Source organism: Ambystoma mexicanum, chromosome 13, assembly GCF_040938575.1.
Source record: "Ambystoma mexicanum isolate Mex_15411 chromosome 13, UKY_AmexF1_1, whole genome shotgun sequence".
In the NCBI taxonomy this organism is placed as follows: Eukaryota; Metazoa; Chordata; class Amphibia; order Caudata; family Ambystomatidae; genus Ambystoma; species Ambystoma mexicanum.
This window is the reverse complement of record NC_090938.1, coordinates 58,553,607-58,575,140: the sequence shown is the minus strand read 5'-3', so window position 1 is coordinate 58,575,140 and position 21,534 is coordinate 58,553,607. Positions and strand designations below refer to the sequence as shown.

The 21,534-nt window shown below is 44.9% G+C and overlaps 1 protein-coding gene across 26 annotated transcripts in view; it reads right to left on the bottom strand.

Annotated features, from left to right (window-relative positions):
* Positions 1 to 21,534, bottom strand: part of LOC138520852 (membrane cofactor protein-like) — a 382,475-nt gene that overhangs the window by 206,339 nt on the left and 154,602 nt on the right. For 13 of the 26 annotated variants that reach the window (XM_069633230.1, XM_069633234.1, XM_069633233.1 and 10 more), the window contains exon 7: positions 15,606 to 15,662. The exons of the other annotated variants lie outside the window; for them this stretch is intronic. In XM_069633230.1, the coding sequence (XP_069489331.1) occupies positions 15,606 to 15,662 (57 nt within the window). The remainder of the gene's footprint in view (positions 1 to 15,605; positions 15,663 to 21,534) is intronic. 26 annotated transcript variants of the gene reach the window in all.

Here is a 21,534-nt window from a genome sequence, read left to right as displayed (position 1 = left end):
AAATATCCAAATTCCCAAGGATTTTAATGACTCACCAGTGAGTAATCTGAGTGAAGCTCCTATATTCAAAGTGTCTCAAGTTGCTCCGAAGGTGCTCAGAATGAATACAATATCGTAAGGTACCGTCTAAACATACAAAATGGTCGCCACGCCTTTTGGTCCTTCTTTCACATACGCGATGACGTGGCAAGCCAGAAACTCCGGTACAATAAGAATATTGATGCATCCAATATGGGCGCCATGTTGGGTTCTTTTTTTTTATAAAAAAGCGCGGTGAGGACGCAACACGCTGCGAGCTGGTGCTCCGATTGCCACTCCATTGGCTGTTGATGGGTATCCTAGCAACAATCTTCCAAAAATAAACAAAGTCAGTCCACATGCTTTGAGACCTTGCTGGATACACCGTAATGCCCGATATATAAAACCAAACACCGTAGTGCCCAAATATAAAGGTGCCTCACTGGGCCTGTATCACCAACCTTATAAGTCCTTCCAAAAGGTTTTCCACTGCATGTCCAGGTCGCTCAACTCTTGGTAGTAGCACCAACACATCCAAGGTGCGTCTTGTGCACGGAGCGGTCGCCTCCTTCAGCGGGAGCCTCCGTTCGCAGTCCGCTGCAGACAGGACACAGTCTGCCTGTCGTCAGTGCTGCAGTTCGCAAGGGGCCATTTCCACAAAGTCGTTCCTCCTCCTAGATCCTCATCGCCAATTGTTACGGTTAAGACTGCAGACAATATGTTCAGTGATCACTGTATTTTATTTAAGATCACATTAATAAGGAAACTACCCCCAGCAGGGAGCACTCAGTTGCGGCTTTCATCTGCCCCTTCTTTCATATCTCAACAGTCTCTCAAGAACCTTGTGATGCAGATGTGGTTCCACGTTGCCATGGAGCCTGTGCAGCACCCAGAACTATATACAGTATGATTTTTCAAACCTATTTACAATAAACTATTTTGTGAATCATGTTAAAGCTTTTATAGCTATTGATGCAGACCCCATCCTTACAGGGGCGGGGGTGAGGGGCCGGGAGCCACTGCGCTAGTCTTGAAAGAAGCTTCAAACCCCGGGTCAGCGCTTTGAAACCTCTGGGTATTAAGCGGGTTATAAATAAATTACAAATTACAATTACATATAGTTGTCGTTTTTGGTCATACTGCCCATAGCCAATAGGAAAACCTCCATTAGCTCCTCCCCTGTCGGCCATCTTCAGATTTGCCAAGCGCACGCGAGTGACGAGTCATGAGGGGTCGGAGGGTGAAGGCTAGTGTCCCCAACCAGCACGATCCTCCCCGTAATGAGAGACAATAATGGACTCTCCCAGGATCGGAATAAGGCCAAGACAAAGTGCGGGTGAGCGTAAATGGGAGTTTATCAATCAGATTTGGGCATGCAAAGAACTCTGCAAACTCCGAGAGCGCTCTGTCTGACAATAGCAAAGACAGGCGTATATATTTACAAAGAACGTCATCAGAACCTACATACTATAAGGGGCACAAGTTCATTGGGATTGGGTGACGACGACTAGCTATAGGTGCTGCTGCGATGTGGTTGGCCGCGGCTCGAGGACGTCACTGGTTAGCCTCGTGGGTTGGGCTGGGCCTGGCAGGTCAGCTGGGTTCATCCGGGCGGTGTCGTTGTGCCACTGTGGCCAGTGTCAGAGATGAATGCCTTTTCCTGACTTCTTTGCCCTAGGCCATGCATACCGCAGTCATTCAACCATTTGCAATATTATCTTCTTTAGTAAATCTTCCAATAGGTTATTCTACAGGTTAATGCAACACAGGAGGAATGCACCTAGAGTGGGGTTTGCTGGCGATTTATCAGTACATGGTTACCAGCGTCCTGTTGACTGGGTACCACAGGTCGTGGGGTTGGGTCTCGGGGCATGGGACAGGCGGCACATGTCATCATGTCTTGTTAGAAGTCATTATGGATGTGTTGCTGTAATGTTGCCATAATATTGGATGTCCTAATTTTACAGGGGCCATTAACCTAAGGTGAGCCAGTGGGTCGTGGGGTTTAAGAAAGGGCGCCTCTGGATTTGTGTTTTCAGGCTGAGGTTTACTGCTGGGTTGTAAATAATACAGGTGGCGGGCCGTGGCCTTGGGTGCTGCAGAGGGAACTACAAATCTTTGAAGTGGCTCCAGCCGAGTTGGGGGAGGTGGAGCAGCGCGGCACAGGCCTCTGCTTTCTCGTCTGGCAGGCTTCGCTGGGAGGGAGGGGGAATGGCCTTGCATACGCTCACAAAGGTATTTTCCTCGTGTGTTGCCGATTTTAGGTGAAAGTAGCATGAACATTCAAATAATATACAATACTAATTGAGTCATTCCAAAGCTCACGTTTTAATATCGCCAATGCTTCTCATATAGCCAATCCGAGCCCATTCCTTGTACACTATGTTTTTAACAACTACAACATTTTGTTATATGCTTATACATTCGCGGTAAGTGAGGTAGTAGTAAGGTTGGTGGAGCACATAGAAACAACTCGCCACTGAGGCTGATGGCAGTGGCACATAGTGGGCTTGGACACACAGATATGGTGCATTTTCGTGCACCCTTTACAGGAGCCCTCAATATGGTTGCATTTGTCTTTCTTTGCACTCTAGCAGCATTAGTTCGGTTATGGCGCGGGACCGTGGGGTGTAATCTTTTCAATGACACACATAACAAAAACCCCCGGGACGCTTTTACTATTTGTGCATAACTGCAGGGATGTGGGTGCTTCATTCCTAATGTCATATGAGCACACATTCTGCCATATTTATACATTTTACAGGTTTTTTAGTCAGGGAGGTTGTGGAGAGAACGCCTCCATTGCAGGTAGTTTTCTCATTAGTATTTGGGAACTTTGCTTTCATCAAAGGACCATTTCACAGTTCTTTTTCCACCCAGGCCCTGCTGGCCGGGTCATGCTGGGAGCAGTGATACACTGCGGAAGGTGAAATGTTACAGTGTTGGTATCTTACACTAGCTCATGTCCGTCTTGTTCGGGGGAACGGGCTCTCAGCGGATCTGCCAGAGAGCTGTGGCCACAGGGATAATTTAAACTCCCCAAATGTGGGGGCCGCGCTGCGGTGCGCAGAGCCCAAGCAATCTCTATTAGACAAAATGGTTTCCGAGGCCTAGCTAAATTCAGCAGGTTTGGTCAATGTCTTCGGCAGGTGACCCATCCACCACCTGGGCCCTGGTGGTAAGGAGGGGACCCCTGACGAGCCATGGCCCTCACCGGGGGAAGAGGGTGCAGGGGAGGTGGGGTCTTTTGGACCAATCCTCCCCTACAAGGGTTGCATGTAAAACTATGAAAAATACCAATGCTGGCAAACAGGAGTTGTCGAAAAGTAACTAGTTCCTTCGCCATCATTGATCTTTCAGATATTTCCAGCACGTGAATAGATTACAATGCAGTAAAAATAACTAATACACAAGGGAGGAGGAGCTCCCCATATCACTTACCACAGGAGACTTACCAACAGGTTTTTTTTAGAACTGCCTGGTCGACTACTCTTCTGCGGAATCCCTGTCAACGCAGTAAAGTCTGCTGAATGTGTGCACGAATCTCCAGGTGGCTGCGCAGCAGATGTCTGGCAGCGGGATCCCGAAGAAAAATGCAGCCCGTCGCGGCCACTGCTCTAGGGGAATGTGCCCGGGGTCTGCCCGCCTGCTGGTGGCAGAATGAGATGCAGGCCGAAATCCATCAATAATTTAAGATTTGGCGACAGACTTGCCAGGCCCTTTAGGTCTAAATGCGACAGTTGAGCCGTTAAACAGAACGACTTTGTGCGGGCCACATAGTACTTGAGGGCACAATCCACAGCAAACATGTGCAGGGTGCGCACCGCCAGAGATCCAAAGAACATTGGCAACACCACCTGCTGGTTAAGGTGGAAGGATGAAGGTTCCTTAGGTATGAACTTTGGATTAGTTTGCAATACAGCCTCGTTGTTGTGGATCATCAAATAAGGTGGTTTTGAAGAAAATGCCTGCATTTCCCCTACTCATCTCGAAGTAATAGCCACCAAAAACACGGTCTTTCACGACAGGTGCTTGATGGATGCCTGGTGCATGGGCTCAAAAGGGGGTCTCAAAAGCCTTGTTGAGCAGTACGTTGAGTTCCCAGGCTGTTGCGGGGCAGCGGACTGGAGGGAATGAACCAGTCCTCGTAGGAATTCTTTCACTAGCCGATGAGACCAGAGAGAAGCCCCCACCGAGGACTGGCAGTATCTGGCGGTTGCGGGCAGGCTCACTCTAATGGAGAAGTGCATCAAACCAGACTCTGCCAGAGACCAGTGATACAGCAGCGGTTCCTCTAGTGTGATGGTCTAGGGATGCAGGTGATGGTTCCTGCGCCACACCACGAAACGCTTCCATTTGGTCCTGTAGCGTTTCAGAGTGGCTGGAGCTCTTGCCTTAGCCAGAACTTCCTGCAAGGGGGAAATGGTCCCGAATTCTAGAAACACAGGAGTCAGGCTGTCAGATTGTGAGAGGCTGGGTCATGGCACAGAACTATTCCTTGGTTCCTGAACAAGAGCGAATGGTGCGGGGGCAGTCTGATTTAAGCGGTCGCCGAAAGAGCCAGGAGTTCCGAGTACCAATACTGTCTCGGCAACGCAGGAGCCACCAATATCAGTCTGCACCAATACTGTTTGAAAGTGTGAAGGACTCCCGGCACTTGAGGAATTGGGGGAAACGCGTACAGAAATTTTGCCTCTCATGGGAATGCAAAGGAGTCCCTCAACGGGTGGGGAAACCGCCTAGCAAAGGTCTTTCAGCAGCTGTTGTCGCAGGTGGCAAATGAGTCGATCTCCGATGTGCCCAAGTGCTGAAACAATGGGTGCAGCTGGTTTCATGTAACTCCCATTTGTAACAAGAGTGCAACACCCTGCTGAGAGTCCGCCAGAGTGTTGTGGATCCCCGGCAGATGGAGGGGCATAAGGAACATGTTCTGTTGAGGGGCTCAATGCCAGTACGCTTGGGCCTCTTTGGAAAGCCTTGGGGACCTGGTCTCCCCTCCCCCCTTGCTTGCATAGGTAACACATCAATGTCTGTTTAATTCCAATCCACTTTTCCCCATGAGCAGGGGGGGTGGGGGGGAAGGGGCGGATTTGGGGCGGTGGGGGCGGCGGGGGGGGGGGAGACAGACTTCACTGCCCAGAATATCTCCCGGAGCACCAGCAGGTGGATGTGCTGGCTCCTCTGTCTGACCACAAACCCCTGGTGTGCTGGTCTTGGCAGTTAGCTCCCCAGCCCTTCAGGGAAGCATCCATAGTGACAGTGATCTGATGGTCCTGGAGCCTGAAGCGGGCACCTTGCAAGAGGTGTTCTCTCACTGACCACCAGAGCAGGCCCTTCCTAAAGGGCCTGCTCTGGTGGTCAGCCCTTCCACAAAGGATTGTGTTGAGCTCTCACCTCGGGTGGCAAGGCTTTCCTAGGAGATTGTTACGCTCACCTGGCTCCCACAGGGGCGTCTATCGGACCCGGACAGCTGCGACCTCCTCCAACGTGAAGCGTAGTGCAGAGATGACAGACTGGACTGGCCCGCCTAATCTCGTCTGCTTGACCCGTAGAAGTACTCTCCTGCAAATGGAGAAAGGGATTTAGCCACCCGTGGATTTTAGTAATGGCACCCCACTGTTCTCCCCATTAATCACCACCGATATTCACTTTCAGTAAGCTCACCTTATGTTTGTAAATGATGAGCTCTCCATCCTGGTGAAATGCAGGGGCGCGTAGATACCAGTTACTTCACTGGTTTGAAGGCGTTGGAAGAGTTCCGGACAAATATTGACTCCGAGGTTCCAGGCGAGAACCCGTAAGTACAAAGTTCAAAGAGTTCAATATGTCCGATGTTCACTCTTGTACATTCCTTTCTTGTGTTGCAGCTGGGTCCAAGGGAAGATTGTCTTGTGGCAGCTGATGGTGTTCAGGTAAGAGTCTGTATTACCCAACACTGTCCGGCAAAAGATGCATGTGTTTAAATTGCTGGTTTCTCTCTCTCGTTACAGGTGCAGCGTAAGAAGTTGCGGTTTGTTAGAGAATAATGCCTCCGGTTGTTAATCAGGTAAGTTCTTGGTGGAGAGGTATTTGTTGGCTCTCTCGGCTCACCTTATGTTTCTTTTGTCCCCTAGATGGTGGAATCCAGCAGAGAAAATGATGGAGGTTGCGCCGGATCGAAAAATGCTGTGAGGACTGGAGAGTATGGCGCGGCGCTGCAGCTGGCGATGCGACGCGTGTAGAATAATGTCTTTTTCAGTTCGAAGACGTGATGATCCGGAATTCAGGTAAGGATTGAAATAATATCGGTTTTCTAACCTTTCCTTCTTCTTTCTTCTATTGCTAGGAGCTCTGGATTCGAGACGGGCAGAAGACTGGATGCTGACTGCAGGCACGGGGAGCGTCACGCTGCTGGATGCAGAATAACGCGAAGCATGTGCTGCTGTTCGGGCGTGATTTAAATAGCCTCCAAAGTAATTCCAGGTAAGAAGTCCCTAGAACTACACCCGAGTAAAAAATAGTCCCTGAAGTAAAATAGTCCCATCCAGGCCTCACGTTGGCTTGGATTCATTTGCAGCATGGTCTGCATGAGGTGAGTAAAGTCTATGAGCCTGGCGCCTATGGCGCCAGGACTGAACCCAGACAGCCCCCAGCCGGGGCTGCTGGGGTTTTATTAAATATCTGGATGCCTGCTCCCGAGGCCGATGGGCTTGATCCGGATGCCCGGGGGTAGGCATCATGACAGATATCCAGGACTGCCCCAATAAATTGGAGTCTTGGGGATAGTATCATATGAGACTTCTTGTAATTGAGAAGCCCAATTTGTAAAGAGAGTGGTAGGTTACACAGATGTTCCCAGGCCTGTTCGGGTGAATGTGTCCTGATGACCTAATCGTCTAGGTAGAGGTAGACGTGAATCCCCCAGCTCCAGAGACTTGCTGCCGCCACCATCATCTTGCTGAAACTCTCGGGGCGGAGGTCAGCCCGAATGGTAGAACTCGAAATTGATAATGAGAACCGCAAACCTCAAGTACTCTGTGCTTGAGATGGATTGGCACATGAAAGTAAGCATCCTGAAGGTCCATTGATACCAAACAGTCCTGGAGTTGGGAGCCTGAAGGGTCAAAGAAAAGGTAACCATAATAAACTTGTCCTTCCTGAGGACTTGTTCAAGTTTCTCAAGTCTCAATCCTACGTCCTTTTTGGGAATCGGAAAGTATGGGGCATGCAAAACCTTGTTCCTTTCCGCTACAGGTAGATGTTCCATTGCACCTTTCACTAGCAGGGTCAACATTTCCTGCACAATGAGCCGATACGGAATTTTGAAAGAGTTGTTCCCCGGTGGGTGATCCAGAGGACTTTTCTGAAAAGGAAGGCAGTAACCTTGGGCCACAGTTTCCAGTGCCCAAGCATCTGACGTAATGCCCTGCCATTTGTTCAGATGCAGAGTAAGTCTGCCTCCCACCAGGGTCTTGTGAGCCAAGGCCTCAGAATGGTTTAGAGGTGGCTTAAGCAGTGGTAGAAGGTAAGGTTGCCACTGCTTGGGCTGATTTAGGACCACTCCGTCGACCACGAGGGAATCTTCTGACCTGCTTGTCCTCTTCCTAATGAAGAGTAGAATCTAAAGGACTTGCCACTGCAGGAAGATAGGGTTGTTGAGGCTAATGGCGGCACTAGGGTATTTAGCCGCCGCCTTTGAGGTCTGTAGTTTTTCAAAACTCACCCGCCTTGCTGCCAAAGGGCTTGAGCCGTCAAAAGGGATGTTGAGTAGTCTAGCTTGCGCATCTGGTGCAAACCCAGACTTCTGCAACGACGCAAATCTGTGTAACACTGTGCTAGCAGCCATGGATCTGCGGATGCAGTCTCCAAACCGGACTGGAGACATCACCCCTTGCCTCCTACCATCCGTGATGATTGCCATGAAGCCGTCTCTCCTCTTCCAGGATGTGGTCAGCCGCCATAGCAACAGTCCCACAGGGTAAACGTAAATCTACATAATGTGCAAGTCACATTTGTCGATTTCAATGCCATACTACCTGCAGTGAAACTTTTCTCGCCCAGGCATCCACTCTTATCCCAGTCAGGAGGGATAACTGGGTAAGCAGACTGGTAGATGTAGCAGGCTGAACCACCAAGCTTTCTGGTGTGGGATGCTTAGTGAGATACTCCGGGTCACTGCTAGATGGTCTACTTCCTCGCAATGTTTTTATTTACTGCAGTCGCAGTTTCTGGTGACTCCCAATTTGCAGAGACCTTTCTATACAAGTCAGCATGCTCAGTTGGGTCTGTTTTGCCAAACCCGAACTCTGGAGAGGTATCCAACCCACTGGCTGACTGAAGGTAATTGTATAAATCTCTCAGCCTGGACTCAGATATTAGTTCCTCTGGCACATTAGGGGTGCCAAACTGTAGTCCAAAAGTTGGTATATTGTCATTAGAAGGAGGTTCCTCCTCATATATGGCCGACAGATTTAAAATAGTCGTTTTTTGGTAAAGGTTTGTAGATTTTTTCCTGTACCAATACAGGATTCGACAATGTCGAAGTAGTCTTGGTTGCCAATGATAGCTTTGAAGTCGGTGCCGATTTAGTCTGCTTTGGCATCGGCGGCTCCGACACCGACCGAGTCGGCCAAAGCGTTGAAGTCGTCTACTTCTTGTGCTCCTTCGACGGAACCTTAGATGGGCTAGGTTCCTGACTCGAAGCCCTTGACAATTTCTAGTCAGATCGATACCTTTCTCGATGCGAAACCGGCTTCAAGCTCGGTTTCGAAGATTTAGTCTTTGACTGCCCTTTGTTGTCCTTATGCCGAGCGACTAGCACATGGCTTTTCTGCTGGTCCTTTGATGAGGATGCGGGGGGTCGAGGGGGGTGTGTTGAGGCCGCATTCTCAAAGATTCGAAGCATTTCACTACGAAGAAAAAAAATGGATTTCGTAGGACACCCTATTACCTCCGTAGAGGAATCAGTGGAGGTCGATGGTGACCTAGGATGCCTCTTCTTGGTCCACTTCCAAGATGAATAATGGCATGATCGACTTCTCGATCGAGACCGTTTGATTTTTTTTTTCCGTCGGGAAGAATCCTCGACTCATCAGTCTTTTTTGTTCTCTTCGAGGTGACTTTGAAGGTAACCTCCCCACCGCCAATTTACCTTTACGCTCCCTTAGAGCCTCCTCGGTCATCGCCCGACATGAGCCAAAGTCAGAGATACGGTGCCTGGAACCCAAACACCACAGACATATGTGGTGGGGTCAGTGATCGACATTTCAACCTGCAGTCTTAGCACTTCTTAAAGCCCGACTTGGGCATCGAAGAAGACATTTTTCAAACGAAAATCACTATTTCACTGAAGTACGCCGCAATTCTCTCGAAGTGTTAGCTCGGAAAAACAGAACTGAAGCCAATGGTGCTGCGGGTGCCATTTATGCTGATGACGTCAACCATCAAACGGAGGCCCTCAAGGGATATTGACTCGACAACACTGCACACAGAGCCATCTGTTGAAAAAAAATTCCAAAGCCGCCGAAGCGATAAACATAAGATGAGGAATACGTGGGATGAAACAATCCATTCGAAATGGCCATTTGTATATCAGTCTGGTCCCACCCACTTGGCCAGTCCAGCGCCAAAATGCTAAGCAATTCTATACCAACATGAACCTCAGACATGTTCAGCCTTGTTGGGCATTAGTGGGGTGAAACTGTGCCTCTCAGCGTATTAAGCAAGGGATCCATGACTGAATTACCCTGGGTTTTATCCCAAGTTGCTAAAAATTACAAGCAAACCTATCCCCAACTCTGAAGAGAGAATATGGAGGAATACAAAACATGATGTAATCATGAAATCCCAGAGAGTTGCATGAACTGTTTGGGCATCCAAATAAAGAGTGTAGCAGGCCATGTAGGTAGGATTTGATGTTCAGGTTGCAGCTTGGTAGATTTTCCTGAATTGTGGTATGTCTAAGGCTTGCCACGTTAGCAGTTGTTTCTCTAGTGGATTAAGCCCCGGCTTAAGTGGGATGGGGGTCATGAGGTCTTGAAAATATGTATGAAACTATCCATCTGGCAAGGTTTGTTTCATGGTTGGGAAACTTCATGCCACTACATCACACATATCCGTGAATAGGAAGGCTAAGGAGATGTGAAAAGAATTAATCCACAAATTATTTGTAAAAGCAAGGCAATGATGGAAGACGTAAAGGGAAAGAAAACACAATTTTACCAAAAAAGCTCAAGAACGTGACTGCACAGACGGAAAAGGGAATTGGTGCCACCTGCCACGCTGATGCATCCTGGGATGCCAAAGTGGTCAGTGGTCTTAAAATGCAGTGCTAAACTTCCACTTATCTGCATTATTTTTACTTTAATGTTTTGTGAAGGGAAACAGGTTATTTTTAAGTAAACATTGGTGTTTTAGGATTTAAAAAAAAAAAAGTTCAAATTGGATTTATAAATCACTGTATTCTTTAGCCAAAACAATATAAGTTAAGGTAATCAGAGATCCTGAGCATAGAAGGTAATACTGCCCAAGTGACTATGTTCTAGATGAGATGGAGGTGCTATATTTAATGTAATCATGATACAAACCAAATGCTCTGAATGGCCATAAGGTCATATTCGGGTCCTTGGGAGGTGATGCTCCACATCCTAGTACTAACCATGGCAACTTTAGTATTTTGGGGCAGAGCACAGATGACCACCCCCGGACCAGCACAACAAAAACCCCAGTACTTCTCAAACACAAAGGCACGCAAGGAGGTGAAAAATAATGAATTTCAGAATAGTAGGCATATCGGGCACAAACACCCAAGATGAGGTGTCCCTTGAAACTCCCTGATCAGACACCCTGAGAAAACCACCAGATACAAATGTGCAAAAAAGGCTCAAACCAGTGGCATTAAGGCAGGTCACGTTAGCTGTCCTGCCATATTTAATGTGCCACACATCAAACCTTTCAGGGTAAAGGTTTATAACGATAAAACAATCATGTTTACGATCAACGACAGAAAGCTGAAGAACTATTCACCAATCTAAATAAGAAATGGAACAATAGTCTATCCAGCCTGACCCTGCCTCAGAAGTAAGCTCCAACAGAGGTGAAAAGCATATGTATGATTGGAGTGGAGATTGTGCCCCCAGCCCACACAGTTCAATAACCCATCCTAAAATAAAGCAGGTTCAGATTAGACTAAACTATCTGAGCATAATCAAAATGATCAGTTAACAAGACTGACAATCCCACTCAAAGCCGTATGCTAACATTGAGCCTGAACAAAGCCATGACTACAATTCAAGGTAAAAGAAAAAGAAAATTCATGACACCGCTCAGTTGGAAGAATGGCTCTAGACTAGCTACTGAATGTCCCGGTTAGTTCTGGTTTCCTACCTTGTCTGAATGTCTTGTATAAGTAAGGAGTCAGAAATGTACAAAGCAAGTTATGAAAGCAGCCAATAAATTGTTAAAGAACTTGCTATTCCACCTTTAACACCAATGGCAGCACTCTCACCAGACTGATCAAGAAAGCCACAAGTTAGTAGATCGATTTATATGCATTTCAGTGAAATGTATTCTTGAAAATACCTACTACACCCAACAAAAACTGAAAGCATGTACTATAGAGTCCAAAGTAGAGCCTAGTCAAGTTGTCAATTACAAATTTAATCACATCACCCCCACCCCTCTAAACTATCACATCTCAAACACACATGGTCATTCCTTTAAACCCCCAAGCTTGAATGAGTTCATGATAACAGAGCAAAGAAATCGGCCTCTGGTACACCAGCTGAACCATACTCAATAGCAAGTTTCCAAATTGGCCACAGAAGTTACTGCCACCCTAAATAAAATCGATCTCGAAGGGGACAGCTACATTAGAGGCGCTACATAAAACTAATGGAGTGTTTATGAAGATTATCCGACATTCCATGATGGAGAATGCAATGCACAATTGTGTTTGATGCACTTGGACTAATGCTATATCACAACCCCCAGAAAACAACAATCTTGGAAGAGCTGGAATTTACATTGTTTCCCTAATGTTATCCGTCGTGGTCTGTACAGTGGATGCTGAAAGGTGAGAATATAGAAAAAGGTGAAGTTTTACAAAACACATGAAAAAGGGGCAAGCGAGTAATGTAGACTGACAAATTCGTAGTATAAAAAAAATGTCATGATCAATTCTGTACAATTTGCTGGGTAAAAGGAGACGGGTCTTCCATTGCCCTGCCCACATACCCAAGACTTTCACAATCTGTATTGAAGTAGGTTTAAAATAAATAAAATTAATCCAATCTGCACAATATTCTAAAAAGGTTAATGAACCTGCTTACCGATCCTATATATTCTTCAATCATATCTGAGAATCGATCAACAGGCAAAGGACCAAATAATGCACATTAGCTTAACAATTTTAAGATTTGTTTTCAAGGACAATCTGGAAGCAGATGAAAACTACATGTGACGGATGTGGTTAAACTAAAAGATTAACTATAAATCACCAAACAAACCATTAGCAAACATGCTTTCAATCTCATTTTAAAATCTAGCTAAGTTTTCAACTTGCTCCCGAGCTCAGCAATGTTACTGTAGCAGTGACATCAGCTTTCACGTGTACTTCTTTACTAGAGGTTGTTCTTTTAGAACTGTGGCTAGACTAAGAACAAGTTTCCAGTGTCATTTTAAGCAGTGACTGATTTCCAGTTCCCTTCCACAGCCTCAAACCAACATCTGCAGATGCCAAAGGTCAAAACAATGAAAAATTACAGGTGGAGAAGGTGTGTTCAAATGTATGTTAAGGTTCGATAAACACTGTTCGGGAAGTCGGAACATCCCAATGCATGTAAAGAGTAAATTCAACTTGGAAGCACTGAACAAGGAGCAATTTCTATTTGAACCTCATAAAAGGCCCACCCCTATGGATACAAAAATAAATAAATAAATAAATAAAGAATGGGGCTATAGGATGGTTCACGTGTGCCATCATACAAAGTGCATTTTGCGAACATCTACTCAATTTAAAAAGACCTAGTACAAATAATTTAGATAAAATAGATCTTTACAAATCTTAAGATCAGGTTTGCCTCCCCTCAATTAGAACCGACAGCAGCCTTAGCCCAAGTAGCCTCCTCAGACTGTCATGGTCTTCCAAAGGCAATTTTCTTGCCTGTGTCACAATTCTGCATTTCTTTTAAGTTTACCTTTCACAATACGTTTGTTTACCCACCTTTAGAAAAGGTGATTCGCCACCCACTTTTCGTACTCTGTCAGTACCTGCTGTCTATTAGGAGGATGACCCAGGAGTCGGTAGGTGCGCCATCTTTATTGATAACCATATGTATGTAATAAGTCTAGCAGTTAATGCAGTCCCAAGCTGCTTCCAGCTCAGCAACTGCCTTCATTAGAATCAATACCCAACTCAAACTCTGCAGGTGATGGGGTTCTGGAATGTAATGGTATTCCACACAGTCCAATCCATTTATATTAAAACGTATGCAAGTCAACTGAATTCATTAACTCTATTTACATTTTATAATATATAACACCTCACTCCCTTCTATGAAGGGAAACAAAGAAAAAACTTCTCACCCCTGCTTTGACCTACAGATCACCACTCTTTCCTTACTCCACTTCTCCCCATTGCTCAGCAACACTGTATTCCCAAAATCCTTCACCACCTGCAATGGGCCCAAGTATTTCATATACCCTTTCTGCACTCTTTATCACCCCCTTCATGCATCAACCACTCTTTCGCACAATTCTTTCTGCCATATCCTCACTTTAGCTTTAACTTTACTATCCTTTCCCGTATAACCTCGTGAGGCACCACATCCATAACCAAACGTACCTATCCAACCTAGTCTCAGCCTTTAATTTGCTCCTTCTTAATGCCTCAAACGATTAGACTCCTAACCTGATGGTGTGCAAATTTGTATTGCATCACCCTTTTCATCACAGCCTGTGACCAGTCCCCACCCATTGCTATTGCAATCTGTATAACCTCCATCAATGTCCCATTGAATATTTCCATGGTTGCATTTCCTTTTGAGTTATACAAAGCAGTTGTATGCTCCCCCCATTCTCCTTCAAAAATTCTTCCATCTCTACCCACAAATTGCAAGCCATTGTCAGACACCAGTTTCCTGGGAAACCCTTCCGTCCAAAACTCTTCCTCCAAATATTTCACAACTCTGCGCACACTTATGTCCTTTACTACACAAATCTTGGGCCACTTTAACAACAAGTCAACAACTACAATTACATAAGCACTCTGTTCTCTTGCCGATATTGCCCCCAAAAGCTCTGCTGCAACCACATCCCAAACTGAATTTGGCAGTTCAAGAACATTCATGGGTGGTGCCCTGGCAACACGAATCTTATTGCTGCTCATACAGCCCTTGCATTTTTTTCAAAAATTGTTCTACATCCTCATCCAATCCAGGCTACCAGCAATCCTGACGAAGAAGACCTTTCAGTTTACACACACCAAGATGCCCCTCCCAAGTACAACTTCCCTCATCCCTTCCGGCACCAACATGCAATCAAGTGAATATTCCTTTTTCCACGTTCAATTCACTCCTTATTCTCCTATATCCTTTCAATGCCTCATCCACATCTTCCATTCGCTATCCTTCCTGCAAAAACCTCACAACCGTGTTATACAGCTTATCCTTTCCACAATGTTCCCTCCATTCCTGCTCATCTGCTACTATGCAACTGGGAAATACCTGTCACATCCATTCCAATCATCACCTTTTACGGAATTATGGGATAACGCATCCGCCATCACATTTAGTTGGCCTTTCACATGCCTCACCTCTGTATCCAAACCTTGCATCCCACTGATCCACATAGAAATAACATCAAAACCTCTAGTTGAAACCACCGACCAGGGATTTATGATCCATCACAATTACACATTTTCTTCCCCACAAAAACCACTTGAATTTCGCCACTCCCACACGCACGCCAATGCCTCCCTTTCTGTAAAAGAGTAGCGCCGCTCTACATACCTCAGCAGCCTTGCTGCAAACACTGTTTTCCAGTTTATTTCCTTTCTGCTGCATTAGCACACCCTAAACCATTTTCTATGGCATTAGTAAATACTTTCACATCCCAATCCCCTTTAAATACTTTCAAATAGGCGCACTTGATAAACAAATTCTTACATCCTCAAATTCCATTTCACACATCGTACCAGTCAAACCTCACCCCCTTTCTTTATCAATATCCACATGGAACTATATTGCATCCAGATCTGTAGAGTGCCATTTATTATATGGTTAATGTCTCATGGCCAAAGATTGGATCTAGGTTGCCAATTAATCTCCATTGAACCCCCTCCATTGTGTCCTGCCATGAAGCTCATCCATGTGGTCCTTCTGCTGTGCATGTGCAATCATCTGCTGGGCTTTAGGTTGACCAACTGGCACAGGTGAGAAGCCAAACACCAGGTTATCTCTCACTCGGCCAATCAGCAGATAGGAGTCCGAGCTATGCAGCATGAATGAATATGAAGGAAAGTACTAAGCAATACTTTGAGGTCAAAAACGTACACCATCGGCGGAGTGGGGAGTCAAAAGCTGCTATGGTAGTTTTATACGTCTACTAACCTTCCTTCTCATCTGGTCTGCGAGTCACAGTCATAGATGAACGTGGAGTGGTTGTAGCTACAGGGAGCGCAGAAGCAAGAAAGAGCATGAATAAGAATGTTGCTACATGATAAAACATTACTTTCAGATTTAATTGAAAAACGAAAATTGCAAAATAGATTTGAAAATACCAACAGTGGGAGAGGATGCAGGGAGATGGGTACTTACTGGCATATGTGGTGGTCCTGCTGGTATATGCAGATTTACTGGAGGAAGGTGCGGTCGTGGATACAGGATTTAGATGGTATTGATAGACCAATGGAGCTGCTTGAAATTCTATTTGGTATAACTAGAGGGGGCGAAGGGTCCGAAGGTTTGGGCACATAGTACATAATCAGTTATTTGTTGCTAGAGTGAATGTTACTAGAGGGCGTTGAAGTCCCTCCCACCCCCCTTCGAAACTGTAGTGGATTAACACTGCCAGGGACATTATGGAATCCCTGACCCAAATGCTAAATGAAACTGGGAAGAACATCCAGATGGAATGGAAGGGGCTAATCAAATGTTAATACCCATGGGTAGTAAATGCATTATAAATAACCTATCACATCATCACCCTAGCAATTATTGAGAGTTGACAAGGGGGTGTTGGAAATATGAGTATGTAGCTCGGTAAGGGGAGGTGGTGCAGACTTTCTGACCAAACACGTTAGGGTTTCATTTTGTACTAGAACAAACACTTGTGGTTGATCCCAATAAGTTGGGCTGCTTACCCAACTTTGTTGAAATGCAAAGAACACATCTGAGGGGTAGGGGGGGTAGTACCAGCAGTCATTTTCACTGCTGCGTCAGGAGGCTGTATTGTGATGAGGCAGTCCTCACTCACCATTTTAAAAAGCCAACCATCATTTTCCCAACTGTGAGGAACCAGGAATGAGACACGGACACAAGGTTTTGGCCATAAACTAATAGACAAAATAAAAGGGGTTCGCAAAATGTGTCTCTGCCCCTGTACTAGGTGTTTCCCTACTTAAAACCAAAACTAAGGCTACCCCAAGGTCAGAATGTCCAAAACAAAACTGCCACATGTCCAAAGTACTATTCTGGGCCTCGCATTCTAAAATAAACTAAGGTGGTTTATAAATGTTCAAAAAGGAAAATGCATAACTCCAATACAAAAGTTCCAGATACAGAGATCCTTATTCCAAAGGGTGATTTCCCTTCCCCTGGTTGTCTCTTCCCCATGTTGTATGTTCAAGGGCATCAGTTGCTTGGGTTTCTCTTGATCCACAACACAACGGGTGCACATAACAACGGTCTCGTTCTTTATCTTGTTAGGATACCTGGTGTACTTGCCCGACAGGTTTGTGTTCCCCTTTTCTTAATAATACAACTAATACAAACTTGGAGCCAAGTTGTTTTGTGCATCTTGGTAGAACACCTGGTGTACCTCTGTGCCAGATCAACAAACCTTTTTGCTAGTCCTGATTTATCCTTCTCAGGACCCCCTTTAGGTGGTGTACCTCATATTGTTCAGTTTATCTATGCCTGGTGTGCTGCCTACCAGGGCTACCTTATGTGAAAACACTTGCAACTGCCTGGTATACTATCCTGGCAGGACTTTATTAAGCAATATTTATACATTTCAGAATAAAGACAACTGATTCAAGCATTGGATACAAACAATAATAGAACAGGATAAAAAAAATAACAAACCCAAAAGAAGCCACTGCTATACACAACATATACCCAACACACCCCAAAAGACCAAAAGTATTACATATTATAATATACAGAACATAACACTATTTGAAACATACTTATCCCAGCTATGAACCAGACAAAACACAGGACAAGACCGAAAGAGAAAAAAGAGAAAAGAACAAAAAAAAAGGGAAAGTGACTCCACACAGACAAACACATACAATTGTAAAATATATAGACAGACATTGCTCCTACCCTTGGTTTCTTCCATCAACTAAAACCAAATACAATGTAACCAACTCTCGCACAACATACAGACTATTAAAGGGTGTCCACAGTTCTAATAACTATTCTGTTTTTTAAATAAAACCTTCTCGAAGTCTGACAGCACCCTCACATTCACCCAGCTCTGCTAATTTTCCACAAATTCAAAATCTGTTTTGTCGCTACTACTAGCAATTTGTCAATCCACTGACGGTACTGCCTAGCAATGCCACACCTTCCCTACTGGACAACAAGAGTTTGAAGAGGTAGTCTCAGAAAGTTTGATAATATTGTGTGCAACCTGTCTAATACATTTCCCCAAAAATCCTTGAACTAGAACAAATCCACAGCATATGTGTCCCTTTCTTTAACACATTCCAAGCCAGTGTCGTCATCCAACAAATCAAAGCCATGCATGCGCACCAGAGTCCAGTATAGGCGTCCCACCATTTTCCGATGCACTGTCAGACTCGAATCAAACTTACTTCAAAAACCTGTAGTATTTGCATCCATTCCCTATCCACAATTTCACAACCTAAATCCCCCTCCCATAACCAGCTCAACTTTTACCAAGACTCAAGGAAAGAATCCATAGGCATCAAGTTCAGTTATGTTGATAGCATGCGCGGCCATGATGCAAATATTTGGCTCACTCTATTTGGCTCACTCTTGGCATAGACAACATGTTCACTCTCCGCAATACTAGAGATTTGAGATCCCTAAATCTACTTATTTCCCCTATTCTTAAGACCAAACATATTGCAAATTCCTCAAAAGGTATTATTTGCCCATCCGCCATTTTCATAACTGCTTTCGAAATCCAACTACGCCAGTTTAATTTTATTAGCAATTTGAAGACCAGCATTATGCCAGAGAGAAGCCTTATAATACAAATTTCCATCACAGTTAGTCAACCATAAGGTAAGCACTTCTCTAGTCACATTAGACGTGGGCAATTTAACATCAATATTCGGCATGGTTCCCATTGAGTATTTATTGTTCAATATGAATGGATGAAATCTATCCCTTTCAATCGATAACCACATCCTCTATGGTACTTCAAGGTCTGGATAACCAAAGCCTCCCTGCTGAAAACTATGCAGTAGTATGAATTTGTTTTTTCTTCTTACCCCATAGAAAGTCCAGAAAAATCTGATCAATCATTGTAAAACAAAAGCACCTTAGGTATCAGTGTCATTTTAATAGCGTTGCCCGTTGCCCAAATACTTGGTCAATTGGTCCGATTTTCTCACATCTCTTTTCAACATCTCTGCCAACCTATCTATATTAAACTTTAATTTTCCTCACATCTGACAAAATAAAACCCTAAATATTTAACCTGAGATACAGACCATCTACAGTTCCACTCTGCAAAGTCTCCTCTCCTACAGGTTGTTGAAAGTGGAAAACCTCAATTTTATCCCGATTCACTTTGGCGCCTGAAAGTCTACCCATCTTTTCGAAAGCATTGTTCAAGATTATACTATCCTCTTTTGGATTAGAGATAAAAAAAATCCCCATATCAGCACTTTAACTTCTCTTTCCCCGAAACCTAAACCCTCCAATTCCTTCTTTGAACCGAATGGATGTCGCTTATGTCTCCAAAGCAATATTGAACAAAAAGGGTGACAAATGACAACCTTGTCTCGTGCAAGATTGAATGAATCAGATAAATCATTGTACACCCTTATTTTGCTGTCATTGCATTATGTAAACAAATGACTGCTATAACACCAAAACCCATCTTTTGCATAGTGATTTTCAGAAATTCCCAATTGACCCCATCAAATGCTTTCACTGCATCCATGAATACCAATACTGTATCCGAAATGTCATCTTTTCTCAGACACATCAATTATGGTCCCAATATCATCATATCCAAACCTGCCTCCCATAAATTTAACTTGAGAAGCATGAATTAAATCCCCCAATACATTTGTCCAATCTTTTGGCCAATACTTTTGCAAATAATTTCATATCCACATTAAGCAATGAAACTGGCCTGTAGTTTCCACATTTTATTTGTGTTCTCTGCCCTGTTTTGGAATCAATGTGATTAAGGCCTCTCGCATAGATGGCCATACATCCCAACTGTGCACAAAGTTGCTAAACAATTCACATAAAACAGGAGCCAAAATTGATCCAAATGATTGTTAGAACTCTACCGGTAGACAATCCAACCCTGGAGATTTCCCAACATTAAGTTGTTCAATTTTCATCAGAACTTCCACAACTTATATCTGAGCATCCTATGGAGCCAACATAGGAACTTCAACATGCTAAAAAAAATTCCTACAGTTCATATCTCTGAGAAAATGCTTTCTCTGCATAGAAAGATCGAAAACACTTACGTCACCATGCAGCCATGTTCATTGTAGGGAAGGCATGGTATCTGCAGTTTGACACTGACAATGGATACCATTTGTAAAAACCTTTATTAAAATGTTGGGGTCGATGAAACTCATTTTCCCTATAACTAAGATGGGAGTTGTCTCAGCCATCAAACAAACAAAACAGTCCTAGTGGCATCCGTCAAATCAAAATGACCTATTCTAACAAAACCTAATGCCTGCCCCATCTCTTGTACAAAAAGTGTAAAAAGGAGAAATGTATGTAAAGGAAAAAAAAAATCAGTGTTCAAAGAATAAAAAAGGTAGTTGAATCCGCTTTCCTCCTCAAGTTAAGCCTCACAGAGTAAGGCTGTACTTGTAGGCAGGATGACACTCTGGCTCTGTTTCCAACACTCCAAGCAGTTCCACTCCGTGGATCGAGGCCCACCTGGCCTTCCACGTTAAAGTCTTCCTGGACTTTCCAAAATTGTATTCCAATGTAAAGTTCATAAAGGCCCCCCTCTGTCAGGCTCAGATCACACAGTTCAACAGACACTTCCGGGGGGGGGGTTCCCTTTCCAAAGCTTATTGTACTTCGGGTCTCCCTCGGTCGGGCTCGGATGTCGAATCCTTTTGAATTTGCATGGTTTACAGACCACTGTAGGACCTCTTCGACTCATAGTTCACATTTACTTTAGCTTTATAGCTTCCCACAATGTACCTTTCACTGGACCACTCAGTTACTTAGTATCGCTGATCTCGCAGCTTCCTTTTACTTCAAAGTTCATTCACATGTCTGCCTTTCTCCGCCTCTCATCTACATGTGTGCAACCTTCACTTGTGATGTATTATTGCTACTTCATTCACTTTAACACGCAACAGTCTTTCAGGTTGCTTGCCAACTCACCGGCTGTGAGCGCTTCTCTTGTTTTGCCAATTTCAATTCTGGAGTCAAGGTTAGTACTACAGGTGTCGCCTCCCCAACGTTCACCCGGGAAGGTCGTCGGCATCTTTGAACCAATGCAATCTTCATTTGTGTGATCGGGCCTGTCCACAAGTTTTTCGCAGTCTGGAGGCAAAGACCTCCCGTAGGGAACCCTTGGGGTTTTCTGCCCACTGCTGTCATCGCTTGGTGCATTGCTCTGCTCCACTAGGTGTGCATTCGTCCCGGAAGCTGTGCTTGCTCTCATGTTCCACCTTGCTCAGAGTGTGTCTTTAGGTGTTGCCTTTTATTCATGCGAGGAGAGTGAACTCATATCAGGTGTATGCACCTAGTGTAAAGTGCCTACCCCAATTAACAGGACATATCCAGTACGATGTGAGAGATGCGAATAGTTTCTTACCTGTAACTCCATTTCTTCAGCATTGGTATCTTTCATGGATTCACATGCTTAGAATATTCCCCGTCGTCAGACTGGGACCCCTCGGTACACATATATAGCCTTTTCCTACAGGAAAACTTCCGACACTTTTGTGTCCTATCTACGTCCTTTTCGGACCCGCCTACGCACGCTCCGCAGGCCGTCCCAGTATAAGAGGCCCGCCCCCGCGGTTCCCCTTCAGATTTCGGCCCCTCCAAAGTAGGATGGGTTAAACTTATCCATCACATACATTGCAGTCCCGGGGAGGCTTGGCGGGCGCATGTGAATCCA